This window comes from Herpailurus yagouaroundi, unplaced genomic scaffold (assembly GCF_014898765.1).
Source record: "Herpailurus yagouaroundi ecotype Mexico unplaced genomic scaffold, PumYag 215, whole genome shotgun sequence".
Classification (NCBI taxonomy): domain Eukaryota; kingdom Metazoa; phylum Chordata; class Mammalia; order Carnivora; family Felidae; genus Herpailurus; species Herpailurus yagouaroundi.
Window position 1 is genome coordinate 8,327,363 of NW_024412446.1, and position 21,074 is coordinate 8,348,436.

Here is a 21,074-nt window from a genome sequence, read left to right on the forward strand (position 1 = left end):
ACGATCTCGCACTCCGTGAGTTCGAGCCCCGCATCAGGCTTTGGGCTGATGGCTCAGAGCCTGGAGCCTGTTTCCGATTCTGTGTCTCCCTCTCTCTCTGCCCCTCCCCCGTTCATGCTCTGTCTGTCTCTGTCCCAAAAATAAATAAACGTTGGAAAAAAAAAAAAAAAAACTCTACCTAACTTGTCAAACTGTTTTCTTGAAAAAAATTAATTTAGGTTTAAAAACAATTATCAGGGGCGCCTGGGTGGCTCAGTCGGTTAAGCGTCGGACTTCAGCTCAGGTCACGATCTCGCGGTCCGTGAGTTCGAGCCCCGCGTCGGGCTCTGGGCTGATGGCTCAGAGCCTGGAGCCTGCTTCCGATTCTGTGTCTCCCTCTCTCTCTGACCCTCCCCTGTTCATGCTCTGTCTCTCTCTGTCTCAAAAATAAATAAAAACGTTAAAAAAAATGAAAAAAATAAAAAAATAAAAATAAAATAAAACAAAACAAAATAAAAACAATTATCAGAGTAACGAGAATTAAAGGAGATGGTAAAATGCACTGGTAAAATCAAATCCAGGGGCTCATGATCTCACACTTGGATTGTTTCAGTAGTACTCTGATGGATCTCCCTGGCTTTGGTTTATTTTTTACACTATTACTAGGATAAATTTCGTAGAGCCGTGAATACTTCACATATCATCCTTTCTTCAGAGATTTTTAGTGGCTCTTTATTACTCTGAGAATAAAGTCAAAATGTTAATAGCTACTTCCTAGAACTATGTTGTCTAGAGTCAGATTTATACTAGATGATCCACTAAGATATAGGAAGAATATATTAAAAATCCTATTTGTAGTTTTAAATTTATCCTTTAAATGTTTTTTTATGTAGCTTTATATTATATATGTTATATTAATATAGTAGTATATCTATATAATTTATAGTTAAATGGATAGATATTGATGGAAATGGAGATAAAGACATAGAAGTATGTAAGCCTTTAGTGGAAAAACCAGAAAGCAAAAGAGCATGGCACAATTATTAAGGTAATCTAAAATAATAATTTTTATTCAATAAGAAAGCAGTGGGGGACATCTCAGTGGCTCACTTGGGTAAGTGTCTGACTCTTGATTTCAGCTCAGGTCAAGATCTCACAGTTTGTGAGATTGAGCCCCATGTTGGGATCTGTGCTAACAGCACGGAGTCTGCTTGGGATTCTCTCTGCCTCTCTCTCTCTCTCTCTCTCTCTCAAAATAAATAAACATTTTTTAAAAAAGCAATGGGATTAAAAAAAGAAAGCAATGGGATCATAAGCTTATAATTGGTATGTTAAGTTTATGAAAGGGGGGATTGTTCATACACACACACAAATATATATATATACATATATACATACATATGTATATGTATATATACAGATACATATATATATGTGTGTGTGTGTGTATATATATATATATATTTATTTATTTATTTATTTATTTATTTGTGTGTGTGTGTGTGTGTGTATTTTAATCCAGGTGGGTTGTTTATATATGGCATAGAAAGATATATATTGAAAAGTCTGACTGCTTCCCATGCTTCCATCCACCCCATTCCCACCCCCACATACACCCTATTGGTAACCACTTTTATTGTTTTTCCTTATCCTTCCTGTAGTTTTTGATGTAGATGGAAACAAGTATAAGTAAAGATTCTTAATTTTTTTTTTTTCAGGAAAATGCCCAGATGTTTCAAGGTAGACCCTGCAAGAATATGTACCCTAATGAATACTTTCCTCATGGAATAACAAATGGAGCTAGTTGGTATAATGTCCCAGGTAAACATTCTTTAATACCAAGGCCATATAACTTGGATTTTCTGTCACCCTGGATGGTGCCACTTCTTACTGATTTTTTAATTTTGAGAAAATATCATTCCTTTAAAAATATTGTTTAAATAATTTAAAACATTCAAATAACCTTTTCAACTATTTTTAAATTTGACACATGTTGGGGTACCTGAGTGGCTCAGTTGGTTAAGTGTCCGTCTTTGGCTCAGGTCATGATCTCATAGTTCATGGGTTCAAGCCCCACATAGGGCTCTGTGCTGACAGCTCAGAGCCTGGAGCCTGCTTCCAATTCTGTGTCTCCCTGTCTCTCTGCTCCTCCCCTGCTTGCACTCTGTCTCTCTCTCTCTCTCAAAAATAAAATAAAAACATTTTTAAAAAATTTTGAGTAAAGATAGTGTACTAAAACTTCATGAAAGTGTTATATTTTATCTCTGGCTATGACAAAAAACCTTAGATGTGCTGATAAGAGTGTAAGCCACTTTTGAATTCTTTTTTTTTTTTTTAATTTTTTTAATGTTTATTTATTTTTGAGAGACAGAGCGCAAGCAGGGAAGGGGCAGAGAGAGAGGGAAACATAGAAACTGAAGCATGCTCCAGGCTCTGTCAGCACAGAGCCTCACGTGGGACTTGAACTCACAACCCCTGAGATCATGACCTGAGCTGAAGTCAGATGCTTAACCGACTGAGCCATCAGGCGCCCGTACACTTGAATTCTTCTTGAACATGAAGGTACAGGTGTCTTACCTGTACTACAAGCATCAAAGAGCTCTCAAATGAACATATTATTGTTTTTCAACCAATGCTAAGAAAAGATGGATTTAGCTTTTTACTAGGAATGTTGTTTACCTTTTGGGATGGGATCTAGTTCTACTTCTTCAGAGTGACTGATTTTAATTTTTTATCCTCCAGGTGGTATGCAGGACTGGAACTATTTACAAACAAATTGCTTTGAAGTGACTATTGAGCTAGGTTGTGTGAAATACCCATTTGAGAAAGATCTGCCAAAATTTTGGGAACAGAATCGAAGATCTCTAATCCAGTTTATGAAACAGGTAACTATTAAGGAGTGAAGTATGAAATTTCTCCCAAGAGCAAAAATACATGTGTGTATTGTGTGTACATGTAGTTTCACACAGTGATTTTCAAATATGCTCTTCTGAATTCCAGTTTGGACTATTCATGTTTTAGTATTTTTATCTGGAAAATTCACGGATGAAAATGAGTTGAAGAGCTCATGCAGGCAAGAGTTGAAAATGATTAAACAGGGTAGTGATGTTTTGCTTTTAATGGATAATGACTTTGTATTCTGTCTTTATTAAAAGACTGACATAAATTGGATACACCCCTAAGCATTTGTCAAGTGATAGAAAGATGGGCTAGGGGGTAAGTGTTTTCATTCTTTTTCTTTTTGCCAGTGGTTCACTGTTGAAATGGTTAATTTCCTTTTGTTTGAATATGCTTGGTGACCAATAGGTAAAGACTGTAAGAAATATGCTAATATTAGTTAATTAGTAGGGTAATCTAATACTTTGTGCCAGTACTTTTCTGCTTTATTCTTTTTGCTGCATTGACTGGCATAAAGGCTATGAGTTTGCATAGTAATTTTTTAAAACACTTTATTATGAAAAATTTTAAACACATAGAAAAGTTGTTACTAATAAATACCTAGATTTGATAGTTTTTAACATTTTGCTGCATTTGTTTTATTTATATAAACTTACCCACATACACATATATTCCTGAACTATTTCAATATAAATTGCAGCTATTATGGCATTTCACCCCTAAATATTTCAGAATGCATCTTTTAGAATAAGGATATTCTTCTATATGACATCTTCAAGTGCCATTATCTCACTGAAGAAAATTAACAGTAATTCTCTAATTATACCTAATACCTAGCCCACATTCAGATTTCCTTCTTTTCCCCCAAAATGTCTTTCATAGCTGTATTTCAGAACCAGGATCTAGTCAAGGTTTATACATTGCATTTGATTATTACATCTCTTTATTCACTTTAATCTATAATAGTCCGTCCATTTTTTAAAAATGACATTTCCCTTTTAAAGAGGCCAGGACAGTTTTCTTGTAGAATGCCCTATATACTGAAATTGTCAGAAGTGCTGAAGTTTAAACAGTCTTATTTATATTCTTCATGATAAAGACAAACATAACCTATGAAAAATTAGCCTTTCAGCAACTAAAATACTTTGTTTAATGGGTGTTTACCTTTACTGTCAACTCCTAAATTCCTCTTTGCTCCCCATGTTTATTTTATTACCAATCTGTTATTTGGGATGTAAGCTCCCAAAATAATTAGATGATGATCTTTACCATTGACATATGGGTGTCCTTGTACTTTATCCAGGTTCATCAAGGTGTCAAAGGATTTGTCCTAGATGCCACGGACGGCAGGGGTATATTAAATGCCACCATTAGCGTTGCTGAAATTAATCACCCAGTGACTACTTACAAAACTGGAGATTACTGGCGTCTCTTGGTTCCAGGAACTTATAAGATCACAGCATCTGCTCGAGGGTGAGTGAATGAATACTTTGAAATTGAGTGCTTTAAGAGACTCTTAAAAACTGAGAACAAACTGAGGGTTGATGGGGGGTGGGAGGGAGGGGAGGGTAGGTGATGGGCATTGAAGAAGGCATCTTTTGGGATGAGCACTGGGTGTTGTATGGAAACTAATTTGACAATAAATTTCATATAATAAAAAAAAAAGAAAAGAAATTGAGTGCTTAAGGAAAGACAAACATGGTTGTATCCTAGAAGATTATTGCCAGAAAGCCCCAGAGAAGCCAAGCAACCCTGACTTTCATGCTGGGAAGTTTAGAGCTGGTTACCCATTTGAATCTCCTCTAGTGATAAAGTGAGTACATGAATTATCACATTTAAGAAATCTGTGAAATTATGCACTTTGGACAGTGGCCTCTTTTATCCTCCTCCTCTCAGGTCCACTGCTCCCTGTCTAGATGTGAGTAATTTCCTTCACTATTGGTAACAATTCTGGGAAGCACCTGTTAGTTGGGAAAAAAGGACTCCTGCTCTGCTGTATACTTCTAGTCATGTCCAATGACTAGAAGTTACATTTGTTGCCTTTTATTTTCATTTATTTATTGAGAGAGAGAGAGAGATTAGGGGAGAGGGGCAGAGGGAAGGAGAGAATATCTCAAGCAGAGCTCAATCCCACAGCCCTGGAATCATCACCTGAGCCAAAACCAAGAGTCGGACACTCAACCTAGTGAGCCACCCATACATTTGTTCCCTTTTAAAGCTCTTTCACACTTTTTTCTATCCACACTTAAACCATTCTCTTTTTTTTTTCTATTTAAAAAAAGTATTTTTAATTTGAGTATAGTTCACACACAATGTTACATTAGTTTCAGGTATACAACAGTGATTCAACAAGTCTTTACATAATGCTATGCTCACTGTAAGTGTAGCTACCGTTGGTCATTATACAATGCTATTACAATACCATTGACTGTATTTCCTGTACTGTGCCATTTATTTCTATGACCTATTCATTCCGTAACTGGAAGTCCATAACATAGAAATAAGTTATTTCTATGACTTATTCATTCCATAACTCCTACTCCTCTTCCCCCATTTTGCTTACCTGCCCCCCACAACTATCAGATTTTTCTCTGTATTTATGCGTCTGTTTCTGCTTTTTGTTTGTTTATTAGTTTGCTTTATGAGATTCCATATCTGAGTGAAATCATACAGTATTTGCTTTCTCAGTCTGACTGATTTCACTCAGCATAATACCCTCTAGGTCCATCCATGCTGTTGCAAATGGCACGATCTCATCTTTTTTTAATGGCTACATTATATTCCACTGTGTATATACACCACATCTTCCTTATTCATTGGTTTATTGATGGACACTTAGGTTGTTTCCATCTCTTGGCTATTATAAATAATGCTGCGGTAAACATAGGGGTGCATGTATCTTTTCAATTTACTGCTTTTGTTTTCTTTGAGCAAATAGTCAATAGTGGCATTATTGGCTTATATGGTATTTCTATTTTTAATTTTTTGAGAAACCTCTATAGTGTTTTCCACAGTGGCTATACCAGTTTACATTCCCACCAGTAGTGTAAAAGTGTTCTTTTTCTCCTCGTCCTTACCAACACTTGTTATTTCTTATCTTTTTTATTTTAGCCATTCTGACAGGTGTAAGGTAATATCTTGTTGTGGTTTTGATTTGCATTTCCCTGATGGTTAGTAATGTTGAGCATCTTTTCATGTGCCTATTGACCTTTTATATATCTTCTCTGGAAAAATGTCTATTCAGGTCCTATGCCCAATTTTTAATAGGATTATTTGGGGGTTTTTTGGCTGCTGAGTTGTATAAGTTCTTTATATATTTGGTATATTAACCCCTTACTGAATATATCATTTGCAAGTGTCTTCTCTTGTTCAGTAGGTTGCCTTTTTGTTTTGTTGATGATTTCCTTCACTGTGCAAAAACATTTTATTTTGGTGTAGTCCCAATAGTTCATTTTTGTTTTTGTTTCCCTTGCCTTAGGAGACATATCTAGAAAAATGTTTCTTTGGCCAAGATTAGAAAAATTACTACCTACCTCTGTTCTCTTCTAGGATTTTTTATGGTTTCAGGTCTCACATTTAGGTCTTTAATCCATTTTGAATTTATTTATGTGTATGGTGTTAGGAAGTGGTCCAGTTTCATTCTTTTACATGTGGCTGTCCAGTTTTCCCAGCACCATTTATTGAAGAGACTACCTTATCCCTATTGTATATTCTTGCCTTTTTTTTATCATAGATTAATTGACCGTGTATGCGTGGGTTTATTTCTGGGCTCTCTATTCTATTCCAGTGATCTATATTTGTCTATTTTTGTGCCAATACCATGCTGTTTTGATTACTACAACTTTGCAGTATATCTTGAAATCTGGAATTGTGATACCTCCAGCTTTGTTTTTCTTTCTCAAGATTGCTTTGGCAATTTGGGGTCTTTTGTGTTTCCATACAAATTTTAATATAATTTGTTCTAGTTTTATGAAAAATGCTGTTGGGGGGCACCTGCATGGCTCAGTAGGTTAAACATCCAATTCTTGATCTCAGTTCAGGTCATGATCTAATGGTTTGTGAGATCAAGTACCATGTTGGGCTCTGCAGTGACAGTATGGAAGCTGCTTGGGATTCTCTCTCTCTCCCTATCTCCCTGTCTCTCTGCCTCTCCCCTGCTCACATGCTCTCTCTCTCTCTCTTCTCTCTCCCTCTCTCAAAATAAAAAAAAAAAGTAAAAATAAATGCTATTGGTATTTTGATAGGGATTGCATTGAATCTGTAATTGCTTTAGGTAGTAAGGACATCTTAAAAATATCGATTCTTCCAATCCATGAACATGGAATATCTTTCCATTTGTTTGTGTCATCTTCAATATCTTTTTTCAGTGTTTTATAGTTTTCAGAGTACAGGTTTTCACCTCTTTGTTTAGTTTTATTCCTAGGTATTTTATTCTTTTTGATGCAATTGTAAACAGATTGTTTTCTTAATTTCTCTTTCTGCTACTTTGTTATTAATGTGTAGAAATGCTACTGGGTAGTATTTGTATCCTGCAACTTTCTGGGTACTTTGTATCCTGCAACTTTACTGAATTCATTGATTACTACTAGTAGATTTTTGGGTAGCCTTCAGGATTTACTATGTATGATATCATGTCACCTGCAAATAGTGACAGTTTAACCTCTTTACCAATATGGATGCATCTTATTTCTTTTCTTTCTTTTCTCTTCTTTTCTTTTTTCTTTTTTTTTGGGGGGGGGGCGGGGTTGCGACGGGGCGGGCCCCCCCCTGCTATGGCTAGGACTTCCAGTATTCTGTTAAGTAAAAGTGGCAAGAGTGGACATCTTTGTCTTGTTCCTGATCTTAGAGGAAGAGTTCTCAGGTTTTCACCATTGAATATGATGTTAGCTGTGGGTTTTTCATATATGGCCTTTATTATGTTAAGGTATTGCTTTGGTGAAATTTTCTTTCTTATTTCTAATTCTCTAAAAAAGGACATTTTCATCTTTTTTTACAGGTTTTACTTCTACAAAGACATATTTACTTTAAAAAAAAGAGAGAGACAATGAACTTAGGACTTTTTTCCTTGGATAAAACTTAATTTTCTTTATCTTCTCTACCCTTTACAAACAGCTTAGAATCAGAACCACCTGTTTAATCCAAAATGCATCATTTTTACCGTGTTGTAGTTTTCTTTTTTGTGTTTTAACAAGTATAGATGTTACAACTGGATATTATTCCCCTCCCTTACTAGTTATCTTATTTCTGAAGAGTTAGCTTGAACATTATATTGAAGTAAGGGTAAGAACATGAAAATATTTCTAGTTACTGCTACCTTTTTTAAAAAAGATTTCAAATATCTATTGGTCCATAAAATGTATGGGTTAGAACTTCACACTAATGAGAAACGAGGTCTTTTCTGTTTTTCTTACATTTTGTCATAGTATTAGAAAAACGAAAGCAGCAAAATATCTGAAAAATAGGGCAAGAATGATGTGTTTGGTAGTTAATGTCCTAAGTTAGTACCTCTCAAATTTTTCCAACCGTATACCCTGATGACAGACAACTGAACTCAGATTCCAGGAGACGTGGAGTATTTACTGCAAATACTAACTTTCTTTTGAGGTCATATATTTAATCTTAAAAACCCACTCGTATTTTACAGTTTACCCATGTCTGTTCTTTGTTAATTTATGTTTAAAACAAATAATAAATTATCACAAAGTTAAAAATTTGACTCTCATAGGATTTATCTCAAGGATTCACATATCCTCTGCAGCCTTCTGTTTCTGCAAAGCATAGGTACTCCACCTGTGGAAGCATGGCTCTAATCTCCCCTTTATTACAGGTATAATCCAGTTACCAAGAATGTGACTGTAAAGAGTGAAGGTGCTATTCAGGTCAACTTCACACTTGTTCGATCGTCAGCAGATTCAAACAATGAATCAAAGAAAGGAAAGGGGGACAGCACCAACACCGATGATGCCAGTGATCCAACCACTAAAGAGTTTGAAACTTTAATTAAAGACCTCTCAGCCGAGAATGGTTTGGAAAGCCTCATGTTACGGTCCTCCTCAAATCTGGCTCTTTACCGATACCACTCGTACAAAGACTTATCAGAGTTTCTGAGAGGACTTGTGATGAACTACCCACACATCACAAATCTCACCAAGTAAGTGTCACCCTCTTACTGCTTTTTTCATTCGTTCGTTCATTCGTTCTTTTTTCTTTTCTTTTTCTTTGTTTCTTTCCTTTTCTTTTTTTAAAGAAGTTACATTCAACATAAGCCATGTTGAATGGTTCTTGTAATTTATTTGGAACTGCATATGGGGAGAATTGGATTTACTTCTTTTGAAACAGTTCTTTCTAACAATGAATCTGAAAACTTTTATGAGGAACATTAGAGGAGAATTACTTGTTAGATTAGCAATGGATGGTCTGTGCCTCCTGGAAAACATAAAATTACTCTTCCTAGTGATAACTTTGAATTAAAAACGCTTTTTCCACTTTCGCAGCTGCAGATTCACGTACTGTTTCTTTGTTTTATTTTTCTGGGGGCAAGGGACAAATTTGGAACTGTGAGTTCACCTGTCAGAGATCATTCTTTCTTTTCAAATAGAAAATTAAGCCTGGGGGCGCCTGGGTGGCGCAGTTGGTTAAGCGTCCGACTTCAGCCAGGTCACGATCTCGCGGTCCGGGAGTTCGAGCCCCGCGTCGGGCTCTGGGCTGATGGCTCGGAGCCTGGAGCCTGTTTCCGATTCTGTGTCTCCCTCTCTCTCTGCCCCTCCCCCGTTCATGCTCTGTCTCTCTCTGTCCCAAAAATAAATAAAAAACGTTGAAAAAAAATTTTTTTAAAAAGAAAATGAAGCCTGGTTGCTGCCGTTCCCCGGACTCTAGTCTCTATTCACAGTTGCTTTTCCCTGAAGCCTTAGGGACATCTGTGATCAAGGGTCCTGGGAAAATATCCAGTACTGGCTTAAGTAAAACCGATGCTGAGCCAGCCTTTATCTTCATTTTCTGGGGCTTCTCTGCCTCAGTTTCACTGTTTCATTACAAACCTTCTTTAAATCTTGTTACAGTCACTTAAGGAGGGCACTTTTCGGGACGAGCACTGGGTGTCATACGTAAGAGATGAATCACTGGGTTCTACTCCAGATGCCAAGACTACACTGTATGTTAACTAACTTGAGAATAAAAAAAACAAAAAAAAAATTAAGAAAAAAAAAGAAAATAGAATAAAAATAAGATGAGAAAAAAATCGTTACAATTACTTGAAAATTATTTTCTTCATTTGTTGATTCCTGTTGTCTGCTTATTGAGGGTTTTACTCTACAAGTTGCCCCGAGCTGATGGCCCTCTACTACATGCCTTATGAACATTATCTAGCCTTCTGTATTTTTACTTTGTTTTTGCCAGTACTTTGGCAATACCACTTTCTTCTCTTCCTCAACTGGTTCTTGAATATTTCTGTCCAGTTCAGGTTTTAATATTGTCCATCTTAGTGCTGTATAGAGCTTATAGACCTTCTTATTTTAAAGATAAAATTGGACATTATTTTTGCTATTCATTACTTCATCTATTTAAGCTTTTTCAACCTTACAAATCAAGATGCACTTTTTAGTTAAATATTTTCCCCCAAATATGCAACACCTGCCGGTGATGGGACACGAGACAGTTTTAGGTGGTCCACCAACAGGTACTAAGTATCACTGATTAGAAACATGGGAAACCAATAATTTCTATTCTATTAATCCTTCTCAATTTAATGCTAACTTTTTTTCTATGTAACTCTTGTAAATCTCCCTTTGTGTAAAAGAAACCAGGCCTTAAGCTCAGACCTCGTGGGCAAGAGCAGAGCACTTTAGGATGTTTGCTGCGATACTGGTATTGCATTTATAGTAAAGTATAAAGTATCTTATCTATATAAATTAATTTACATTTAAAAAGTAAGGTTCTGGGGGCGCCTGGGTGGTGCAGTCGGTTAAGCGTCCGACTTCAGCCAGGTCACAATCTCGCGGTCCGTGAGTTCAAGCCCCGCATCAGGCTCTGGGCTGATGGCTCAGAGCCTGGAGCCTGTTTCTGATTCTGTGTCTCCCTCTCTCTCTGCCCCTCCCCCGTTCATGCTCTGTCTCTCTCTGTCCCAAAAATAAATAAAAAACGTTGGAAAAAAAAATTAAAAAATAAATAAATAAATAAATAAAATAAAAAGGTTCTGTACGTTTATGTATATTTAAATTTTTCCACAATTAAAATTTCAAGCGAGTTAATTTAAAAGCCACACATTAAGTAAATAGTATAGATTATAGAAGAAAGGGCAAATATGTGAAGATGGTATGAAAATGACTGAATATGGAGGAATGCTGCACCAAACCATACTCTTCCCTATATCTGATAATATCTCACTTGTATTTGATTTTCTTTGGTCAAGGAAAAGCGATTTTCTTCAGATTTTCTGACACAATGATGCATTCTTTCTTTTTTGAAAGGCTTTTCATGTTTGTGTTCATGTCTGAAACATATTTTTTAAAAAGTCTGTATGTTGGCTTTAACATAATGCTTGATTACTTGCTGACTTGATGTTTTTGATTTTCGAAAGTTTGGGACAGAGTTCTGAATATCGTCACATCTGGTCCCTTGAGATCTCCAACAAGCCCAACATATCTGAACCCGAAGAACCAAAGATCCGTTTTGTTGCTGGTGTCCATGGAAATGCTCCAGTCGGAACCGAACTGCTTTTGGCCCTGGCGGAATTTCTCTGCCTAAACTACAGAAAGAACCCAGCTGTTACTCAAGTAAGAGAATAGCCTGTTTTGACATGCATTAGAAGGAAAAAACTCAATCATACCTTGATATCAAGGCACCATTAAAAATTTTTCAGATTTCCTGTTAAATTTTACACAGAGGCACTTTTAGTGCATTACTATAAACTTTACCCTTTGAAAATGGACCACCTTTGTATATACTCACCGTTAACAGTGTCGTTCTGCTGTATTTCTTTGTATATAATTAGAGGCATAGAGAAAGAAAATACTAGAGATTTGCATTCAATCTTTTACTCCTTTATTTACTAGTCGAATTACCCTTCCAATCTTTACTTACCATTCTGTACGTTCTAACTTGAGGGACTTCCATTGCTAGTGACTTATAATTGGGACACTATATTGAAAATGAGGTGGGGCATTTGGGTGGCTCAGACGGTTAAGCGTCTGACTTCAGCTCAGGTCATGATCTCGTGGTTCGTGACTTCGAGCCCCACATCGGGCTCTGTGCTGACAGCTCAGAGAAATGGAGCCTGCTTCGGATTCTGTGTCTCCCTCTCTCTCTCTGCCCCTCCCCTATGTGTCAGGTACTTACACCAAATACTTTGCATACATCATAATTTAATTCTCAATTTGTTATCTCCATTGTATAGATATGAAAATCGAGGCAGAGATATTTGATAACTTACAGGAGGTCACACAGCTAGTATGTGGTAACACTGGGGTTTAAACCCAAGCGTGTCTCACTCTCAAGTCTGTGCTGTTTTGTTACATGATACTGCCTCCCCTAAAAGAAATTTGGGGAGAACTGAGATCATGATTAGGACCAGAAAGTACCTACAGGATTGAGATGAACTTAAATCAGACTTGACCAGAAATTATTTTACCATTTTCAGCAAAGCAAATTGTATTGATTTCTTAATGTGAGTTGTAAAGAGTACTCCAAGGACATGTTTTGTTCTGTTCTTAAAAAATGGGAGAGTAGGGGCGCCTGGGTGGCGCAGTCAGTTAAGCGTCCGACTTCAGCTCAGGTCACGATCTCGCGGTCCGTGGGTTCGAGCCCCGCGTCAGGCTCTGGGCTGATGGCTCAGAGCCTGGAGCCTGTTTCCGATTCTGTGTCTCCCTCTCTCTCTCTGCCCCTCCCCCGTTCATGCTCTGTCTCTCTCTGTCCCAAAAATAAAAAACGTTGAAAAAAAAAATTAAAAAAAAAAATTAAAAATGGGAGAGTATCTAGGATAGTGTTTCTCAAGCCTGGCTACACATTAGAAACATCTGGGAAGTTTTTAAAAATACCGGTGCCTGGGCCCCATCCCTAAAAATATTAGTATTCCTTTTTTTTTTTTTTAATTTTTTTTTCAACATTTATTTATTTTTGTGACAGAGAGAGACAGAGCATGAACGGGGGAGGGGCAGAGAGAGAGGGAGACACAGAATCGGAAACAGGCTCCAGACTCCGAGCAATCAGCCCAGAGCCTGACGCGGGGCTCGAACTCCCGGACCGCGAAATCGTGACCTGACTGAAGTCGGACGCTTAACCGACTGCGCCACCCAGGCGCCCCTATAAGTATTCCTTTAAAAGCTCTTTAGGTTATTCCAATGTTTGGCCAGATGGCTGCCTACTGATATTATGGTTGTAAGAGACTGTATGACCTAGGTAAAATACCTACCAGCAATTTCAAAACTTCTAGCTTGTGAGAATTTGCCTCACTGGCCCAATTAGACTAGAACTAGTAATCATACTTTATTATTTTTTTAATGTTTATTTATTCTTGAAAGAGAGAGAGAGAGAGAGAGACAGAGTATGAGCAGGGAAGGGGCAGAGAGAGAGGGAAACACAGAATCCAAAGCAGGCTCCAGGTTCTGAGCTATCAGCACAGAGCCCCATGTGGGGCTCGGACTTGTGAACCACAAGATCATGACCTGATCATGATGCTTAACCGACTGAGCCACCCAGGCACCCCAATAATTGTACTTTAAATATTTTTTTTAATTTATTTTGAGAGAGAGCGTGCCAGCAGGGGAGCAGCTGAGAGAGAGAGAGAGAGAGAGAGAGAGAGAGAGAGAGAGAGAGAGGAAGAGGGTATCCCAAGCAGGCTCCACGCTGCCAACCCGGAGCCCAATGCAGGACTTGATCTCATGAACCTCAAGATCATGATCTGATCTGAAATCAAGAGTCAGATACTTAACCAACTGAGCCACCCAGGTGCCCCTCGTAATGTTACTTTAGATTGTCATTTGTTTTGAGATGAGGGCCAGAATTATCTGGCAAGTTCAAGAAAATATACACATACCCTGAGACCTGTAGCAAAGCTCAAGCATGTACACTTTAGAAAAAACCCTCTCCCAGTGGAGAAAGTTAAGAACTAATGAATTTAGGGTCTCCAATATTTTCAATCTTTAGACTGTTTTAGCAGAATAAATAAACCAGGGATTATTTATTCTGAATTACTATCAGAAATATATAAGATAAGATGAAGTATATCAGAAATTAGTTCATGCCACATATGTAGGTATTGATGCATATGGATCATTTGGAGGAGAAATTATTATGGGTAAGGCAAATATTTTACTTCATTTTTTTTGTCATGCTGATTTCAACTCTTCTGTCTCATTGTTTCCAGACATACATTGATATTTGTTACAATATGCATTCCAGTTTTTTAACCTGGAAAATACAGTCTTAAGCATTATTATTGGTTTTACCTAGTGTTTGGCAAACATTTTCTATAAAGGGACATGTACTATGTATTTCAGGCTTGGTGAGACAGCTGTTCTGTGTTGCAACTATTCAACTCTGAATTACAGCACAAAAACAATCATATGAATGGGCATGGCTGTGTGCCAATAAAACTTTATTTACAATAGCAAGCAGGGGCGCCTGGGTGGCGCAGTCGGTTAAGCGTCGGACTTCAGCCAGGTCACGATCTCGCCGTCCGTGAGTTCGAGCCCCGCGTCAGGCTCTGGGCTGATGGCTCAGAGCCTGGAGCCTGTTTCCGATTCTGTGTCTCCCTCTCTCTCTGCCCCTCCCCCGTTCATGCTCTGTCTCTCTCTGTCCCAAAAATAAATAAACGTTGAAAAAAAAAATTAAAAAAAAAACAAAAAACAATAGCAAGCAGCGGGCTGGACTTAGCCTGCAGGTAGTGGTTTCTGACCCCTTTGTAAGTCATTAGGAAGTCTGGAAATAGTTGTGCAGGTAGTTTTTCATTTCTTTTTAAATTTATTTGAAGCAAGAGAGAATTTTATTTTTATTTATATTAGTCCTGCCTTTTAAGTCTATGTAAAACAGTAAAGACTTGGGGCACCTTGGTGGTTCAGTTGGTTGAACCACCAACCTTGGTGGTTCAGGATCTTGGGATCGAGCCCCACGTTGGGCTCTGCACTGAGCCTGGAGCCTTCTTGAGATTCTCAATCTCTCTCTCTCTCTCTCTCTCTGTCTGTGCTGCCTCTCTCTCTGTCTGCGCCTTTCCCCTGCTTGCACTCTCTCTCTAAAATAAAAATAATAATAATAAAAAATAAAATAAAACAATAAAGACTCTGAGGCATGGGAAGTTATGATTCCACATATTGCTAATAAACTTCACTGGTTTCTGTTTCTCTTTTAGCTGGTTGACAGGACTAGAATTGTGATTGTCCCATCTCTAAATCCAGATGGGCGAGAGAGGGCACAAGAGAAAGACTGTACTTCAAAAAGAGGACAGACAAATGCTCATGGCAAAGACTTGGATACAGACTTCACAAGTAAGACTAATTTTGGAGCCATTAAACTGCTTTGCACATAGTTTGATTTCTCTTAGCCAGGAAACTGGTAGATTGTGTAGATGAATAATGGGGAACTTCCTTCCTGGTTGTACATGTAAGGTATAAATGACAAACTAGAAACTTGTCAAATTTTTCTCCTTTATTATTTGCAAATTAATTCAAGTGTTTTCTTATGAATTCAATCAATAATATTGGAAGGGTTCCATTACTAGTCATACAGATATATATTTTTTCTCTCTCTATCCCCCCATGTATGTGCGTACACACATACACACAATTAATGTGTATGTTGATGTAAAGGAGCCTCTTTCTTATTTACTTAAACAGAATCATAACTATACATATGTTCTTCAACTTTTTTCATTGAGTATATCATTGGTATCTTTCCACTTCAGTACTTACAGATCTCTAACATTCTTATTAATGACATCTTAGTACACTGTTACTGTATGCCAATACTCTAGTTTGTTGAACAATTTTCTTACTAATGGACATTTGCTTTCTTTCTAATTTTTTGCTCTTGCAAACAGTGCTACAGAAAACATCCTGATTTCTGAAAATCTTATTTTCTTTCAAAGATAGGTTATATGTTCTCAAAATTATTTTAAGTTTAAGTTATTTATTTTGAGAGAGAGAGAGAGCACAATCAGTGAAGGACAGAGAGAAGGAGAGACAGAATCCCAAGTAGGCTCCATACCATCAGCGCAGAGCCCCATGTGGGGCTCGAATTCATGAACTGTGAGATCATGACCTGAGCCGAGATCAAGAGTCAGATGCTTAACCAACTGAGCCACCCAGGAGCCCCTCAATATTATTTTTTTTTAAGAGGACACATTCGGGGCGCCTGGGTGGTTTAGTTGGTTCTTGATCTCAGCTCAGTTCATGATCTCACAGTTTGTGAGATCAAGCCCCATGTCAGGCTCCACACTGATAGTGCAAAGCCTGCTTGGAATTCTCTCTCCCCCCTCTCTCTGCACCTCTCTCTCTCTCTCTCTCAAAAATAAATAAATAAACTTAAAAAAAATAGAGGATATGTTCATCCCTTTTTGTTTCCAGTAAGAATTTTCTTAAGCTTGCTTAGAGTCATTAACCTTTACACACTACCTGAATTATATAAAACTCAAAGTAATCTACCTTCTAGAGTATATCTTTCACACTATTGAGATAGTATTGAGTCATACAGTGTTTATATACAGATTTCTAAAGTTACCCTCTGATTGTGCTCATTAGAGAATATTTTCTTAGCTATTCATACTAAAATTTTGAAATGGTACTTCATATTTGACTTTTGCATTTTTTTTTAGATAATGCCTCCCAGCCTGAGACTAAAGCAATCATTGAAAATTTGATTCAAAAACAGGACTTCAGTCTTTCTGTTGCATTAGATGGTGGTTCAGTGCTGGTCACATACCCGTATGACAAACCAGTACAAACAGGTACGTAGAATATCAATTTATGTATATATTTTCTAAGCTTAGATAGGAAATTCCAATTAGGTAATGTTCCTTCTAAATTTTTTTTAAAAATTGTGAGCATTTGAGCACACTCCATGAGCAACAACCAACTTGGGAAGATTGTGCTTATATCAACAGCTCAGTTACTTGGAGGAGAGAGGTCAGATCTAATGATGGGCCAGCTTTATCCAGTGCAGCCATCTTGTCACATTTGTTCAATCTAGTTCACAAACATTTATTGAATAATTATTATGTCTATGGACATTGGGAATACAAAAGTGAATAAAACACAATGCCTGCCTCAAGAAACTCATACTGTGTTTAAGCAAATATTAGCAATACATGGGAATGCAAGCTGGTGCAGCCACTCTGGAAAAGAGTATGGAGGTTCCTCAAAAAAATAAAAATAGAACTACCCTATGACCCAGCAATTGCACTAGTAGGCATTTATCCACGGGATACAGGTGTGCTGTTTCGAAGGGACACGTGCACCCCCATGTTTATAGCAGCACTATCAACAATAGCCAAAGTATGGAAAGAGCCCAAATGTCCATCGATGGATGAATGGATAAAGAAGATGTGGTATGTGTGTATATATATATATATATATATATATATATATATATATATACACACACACACACACACACACACACACACACACACAATGGAGTATTACTCTGCAATCAAAAAGAATGAAATCTTACCATTTGCAACTATGTGGATGGAACTGGAGGGTATTATGCTAAGTGAAATTAGTCAGAGAAAGACAAAAATCATATGACTTCACTCATATGAGGACTTTAAGAGACAAAACAGATGAACATAAGGGAAGGGACACAAAAATAATATAAAAATGGGGAGGGGGACAAAACATAAGAGACTCATAAATGTGGAGAACAAACAGAGGGTTACAGGAGGGAGTGTGGGAGGGGGGATGGGCTAAATGGGTAAGGGGCACTAAGGAATCTACTCCTGAAATCATTGTTGCACTATATGCTAACTAATTTGGATGTAAATCTAAAAAAAATAAAAAATAAAACAAATTAATAAAAAAAAATTAGCAATACAGAATCGCCCTTCCCTGCTTTAAACCTTGACTGACTTGCTTGCATTTAAAACAAAAAAAATTTTTTTAATGTTTATTTATTCTTGAGAGAGAGAGACAGAGCGTGGGTGGGGGAGGGGCAGAGAGAGAGAGAGAGAGAGAGAGAGAGAGAGAGAGAGAGAAACAGAGACAGAATCCAAAGCAGGCTCCAGGCTCTGAGCTGTCAGCACAGAACCTGACACGGGGCTCAAACTTACAAACCGTGAGATCATGACCTGAGCTGAAGTCAGATGCTTAACCTACTGAGCCGTGCAGGCACCCCGTGACTTGGTTGCACTTAGATGAGTTTAACAATTGCTTCTTGAATGTCTCTGGGGCCATCGTATATGGAGGTAGTTTGTGTTGTTTAAATGCAGCCTATAAGGAATATTGTTATTAGGCCTTCATTGCCCTAAATGTAAGAAAACATACCAAGCAAGTTTGTATTTTAGTGTGGTGTCCTGTTGTGTAAACTAACCATTAGTACCTTCTAATACAAGGAAGATGTGTATCTTCTTAGTCTGATTGTCCTGGGCTCAACAGAACTATGTGATTAATTATAATAATTCCTCAATGCACTTCAGTGGGGTTTAAGATTAATTAGAAGGAGAGAAAGATGACTTTTATATCCATGAAGTTGAACTTGGAGTAAGATTTTTTGGATTTCTCCAACTTCTGATTTTTTCTTTTTATAGTGGAAAACAAAGAAACTCTGAAGCATTTGGCATCTCTTTATGCAAATAATCATCCATCCATGCACATGGGTCAGCCCAGTTGCCCAAATAAATCAGGTAAGTATTTTCCATACCCTTTGTTCTTGTTGGTGCTTTCAGGGACCGAGGGTGTCTTACCTTAAGGTCTTGTTGAGCCTCTGTCTCTCAATGCTTTTGTAGATGAGAATATCCCAGGAGGCGTAATGCGTGGAGCAGAATGGCACAGTCACCTGGGCAGCATGAAGGTATGCTCTATAGAATACAGTGAAAGTAGCGTATAATTGTTGGCCATTGAGTGACAGAATAGGTGACTTTTCTGATATAAGCAAAGTGAATGGCAGCTGCTTCATGGCTTTCTTGATGAGACAGCCCTCAACTTAACCTCTGGCAGCATTTTTTCCCACCATTTGAATCATTTTTAATTGTACAGTTCAGTGACATTAATTACATTTAATATAATTAAACTAATCACTATTCTAAACCATCTGTTTCCAAAGCTTTTTTATCACCCCAGAAAGAAACTCTGCATCTGCTAAGCAATAACTCCTGATTCCACTGGTAACCCCCCAACTCCTGGTAGCCTCTCTACTTTCTGTCTCTATGTTTTGCCTATTCTAGATATTTCTTGTAAGTGCAATCATACAATATTTGTCCCTTGTGCCTGTCTTCTTTCACTTAGCGTAATGGTTTCAGGGTTCAACCATTTTCTTAGCCTGTATCAGTCCTCTATTGCTTTTTATGGCTGAATAATGTTCTATTGTGTGTACATACCACATTTTGTTTATCAGTTTATCAATTTAACACTTGAGTTGTTTCCACTTTTTGGCTATAGAATAAAGAACAAGTTGTACAGCATACAACTGTAAGTTTGAGCCCTCATTTTCAATTCTTTGGGGTATATATCTAGATGTGGAATTGCTACCCATGTTCTAATTCTATGTTTAACTTTTTAAGGGACCAATGAACTATTTGGTACATTCCCACCAACAATGTATAGGAGTTCCAATTTCTCTACATTCTTGTCAAAACTTATTATTTTTCTTTTTTTTTTTTTTTAAATTATAGCCATCCTAGCAGGTATGAAGTGGAACTTCATTGTAGTTTTGATTTGCATTTCCTCAAACACTAATGATGTTGAGCATCTTTTCATGTGCTTATTGACCATTTGTACATCTTCTTTGGAGAAATGTCTGTTTCTCTATTGCCTATTTTACTTTGTTTTGTTTTTATTTATTATTTAAAATTTTTTAACATCTATTTACCTTTGAGAGACAGAGACAGAGCATGAGTGGGGGAGGGGCAGAGAGAGAGGCTCCAAAGCAGGCTCTAGGCTCTGAACTGTCTGCACAGAGCCCACGTTGGGGCTCGAACCCACAAACTGCAAGATCATGACCAGAGCCGAAGTGGAATGCTTAACCAACTGAGACACCCAGGCACCCCTTATTTTGTTATTTTTAAAATTCCATTGCCTATTTTAAAATTAGGTTGTCTTTTTGTTGTTAGGTTATAAGAATTCTTTATATATTTTGGATGCTAAACCCTTATCATATGTTTGATTTTAAGTAGTTTCTTCTATTATGTTGGTTGTCATTTCATTTTCTTGATAATGCCTTTTGATGCACAAAATTTTTTAATTTTGATGAAGTCAAACTTATCTGTCTTTTTGTTGTTCATGCTCGTCATATCTAAGAATTCATAGCCAAATCCAAGGTCATGATTTACCTCCATGTTTTCTTCTATGAATTTTATGGATTTAGCTCTTATATTTAGGTCATTGATATATATATATATATGTATATATATGTGTGTGTATATACATATACATATATAGTATATATGTATATATATTTTTTTTACATTTTTTAATGTTTATTTTTCAGAAAGAGAGAGAACAGAGCGTGAGTTGGGGAGGGGCAGAGAGAGAGGGAAACACAGAATCCAAAGCAGGCTCCAACTTAACTGACTGAGCCCCCCAGGTGCCCCAGGTCATTGATACATCTTAAGTTGATTTTTGTATATGATAGGAAGTAGGATTTCAACTTCATTTTTTTGCATGTGGAAATCTAATTGTCCAAGCACCATTTGTTTTAAAGATTGTTCTTTCCCTTTGAATGGTCTTGGCACCCTTGTCAAAAATCAGTTGACCATAGATGTATGTGTTTATTTCTGGACTCTGAATTCTGTTTCACTGGTCTTTATGTCTATTCCCCCAGTATCACTGTTCAGAGCGCTGTAGCTTTGTAGTAAGTTTTGAAATTAAGAAGTGTGAGTACTCCAACTTTTTCCTTTTTCAAGAGTGTTTTTGGCTATTCAAGGTGCCTTGCAATTACATTTGAATTGAATTGAATTGAAGATTGGCTTTGCTCTTTCTTTCTTTCTTTCTTTCTTTCTTTCTTTCTTTCCTTCCTTCCTTCCTTCCTTCCTTCCTTCCTTCCTTCCTTCCTTC

General features: G+C 37.2%; 1 protein-coding gene across 3 annotated transcripts in view; it reads left to right on the top strand.

Annotated features, from left to right (window-relative positions):
• The window catches only part of CPD (carboxypeptidase D), an 82,578-nt gene that overhangs the window by 52,582 nt on the left and 8,922 nt on the right, over positions 1-21,074 (top strand). For all 3 annotated transcript variants that reach the window (XR_005784701.1, XM_040455446.1, XM_040455445.1), the window contains exons 9-17: positions 1,698-1,800; positions 2,722-2,864; positions 4,181-4,350; positions 8,705-9,028; positions 11,453-11,648; positions 15,218-15,353; positions 16,679-16,810; positions 18,611-18,706; positions 18,809-18,873. Coding sequence is in view for 2 of the 3 variants with exons in the window: in XM_040455446.1 (XP_040311380.1) it covers positions 1,698-1,800; positions 2,722-2,864; positions 4,181-4,350; positions 8,705-9,028; positions 11,453-11,648; positions 15,218-15,353; positions 16,679-16,810; positions 18,611-18,706; positions 18,809-18,873 (1,365 nt within the window). In the remaining variant the exon portion in view is untranslated. The remainder of the gene's footprint in view (positions 1-1,697; positions 1,801-2,721; positions 2,865-4,180; positions 4,351-8,704; positions 9,029-11,452; positions 11,649-15,217; positions 15,354-16,678; positions 16,811-18,610; positions 18,707-18,808; positions 18,874-21,074) is intronic.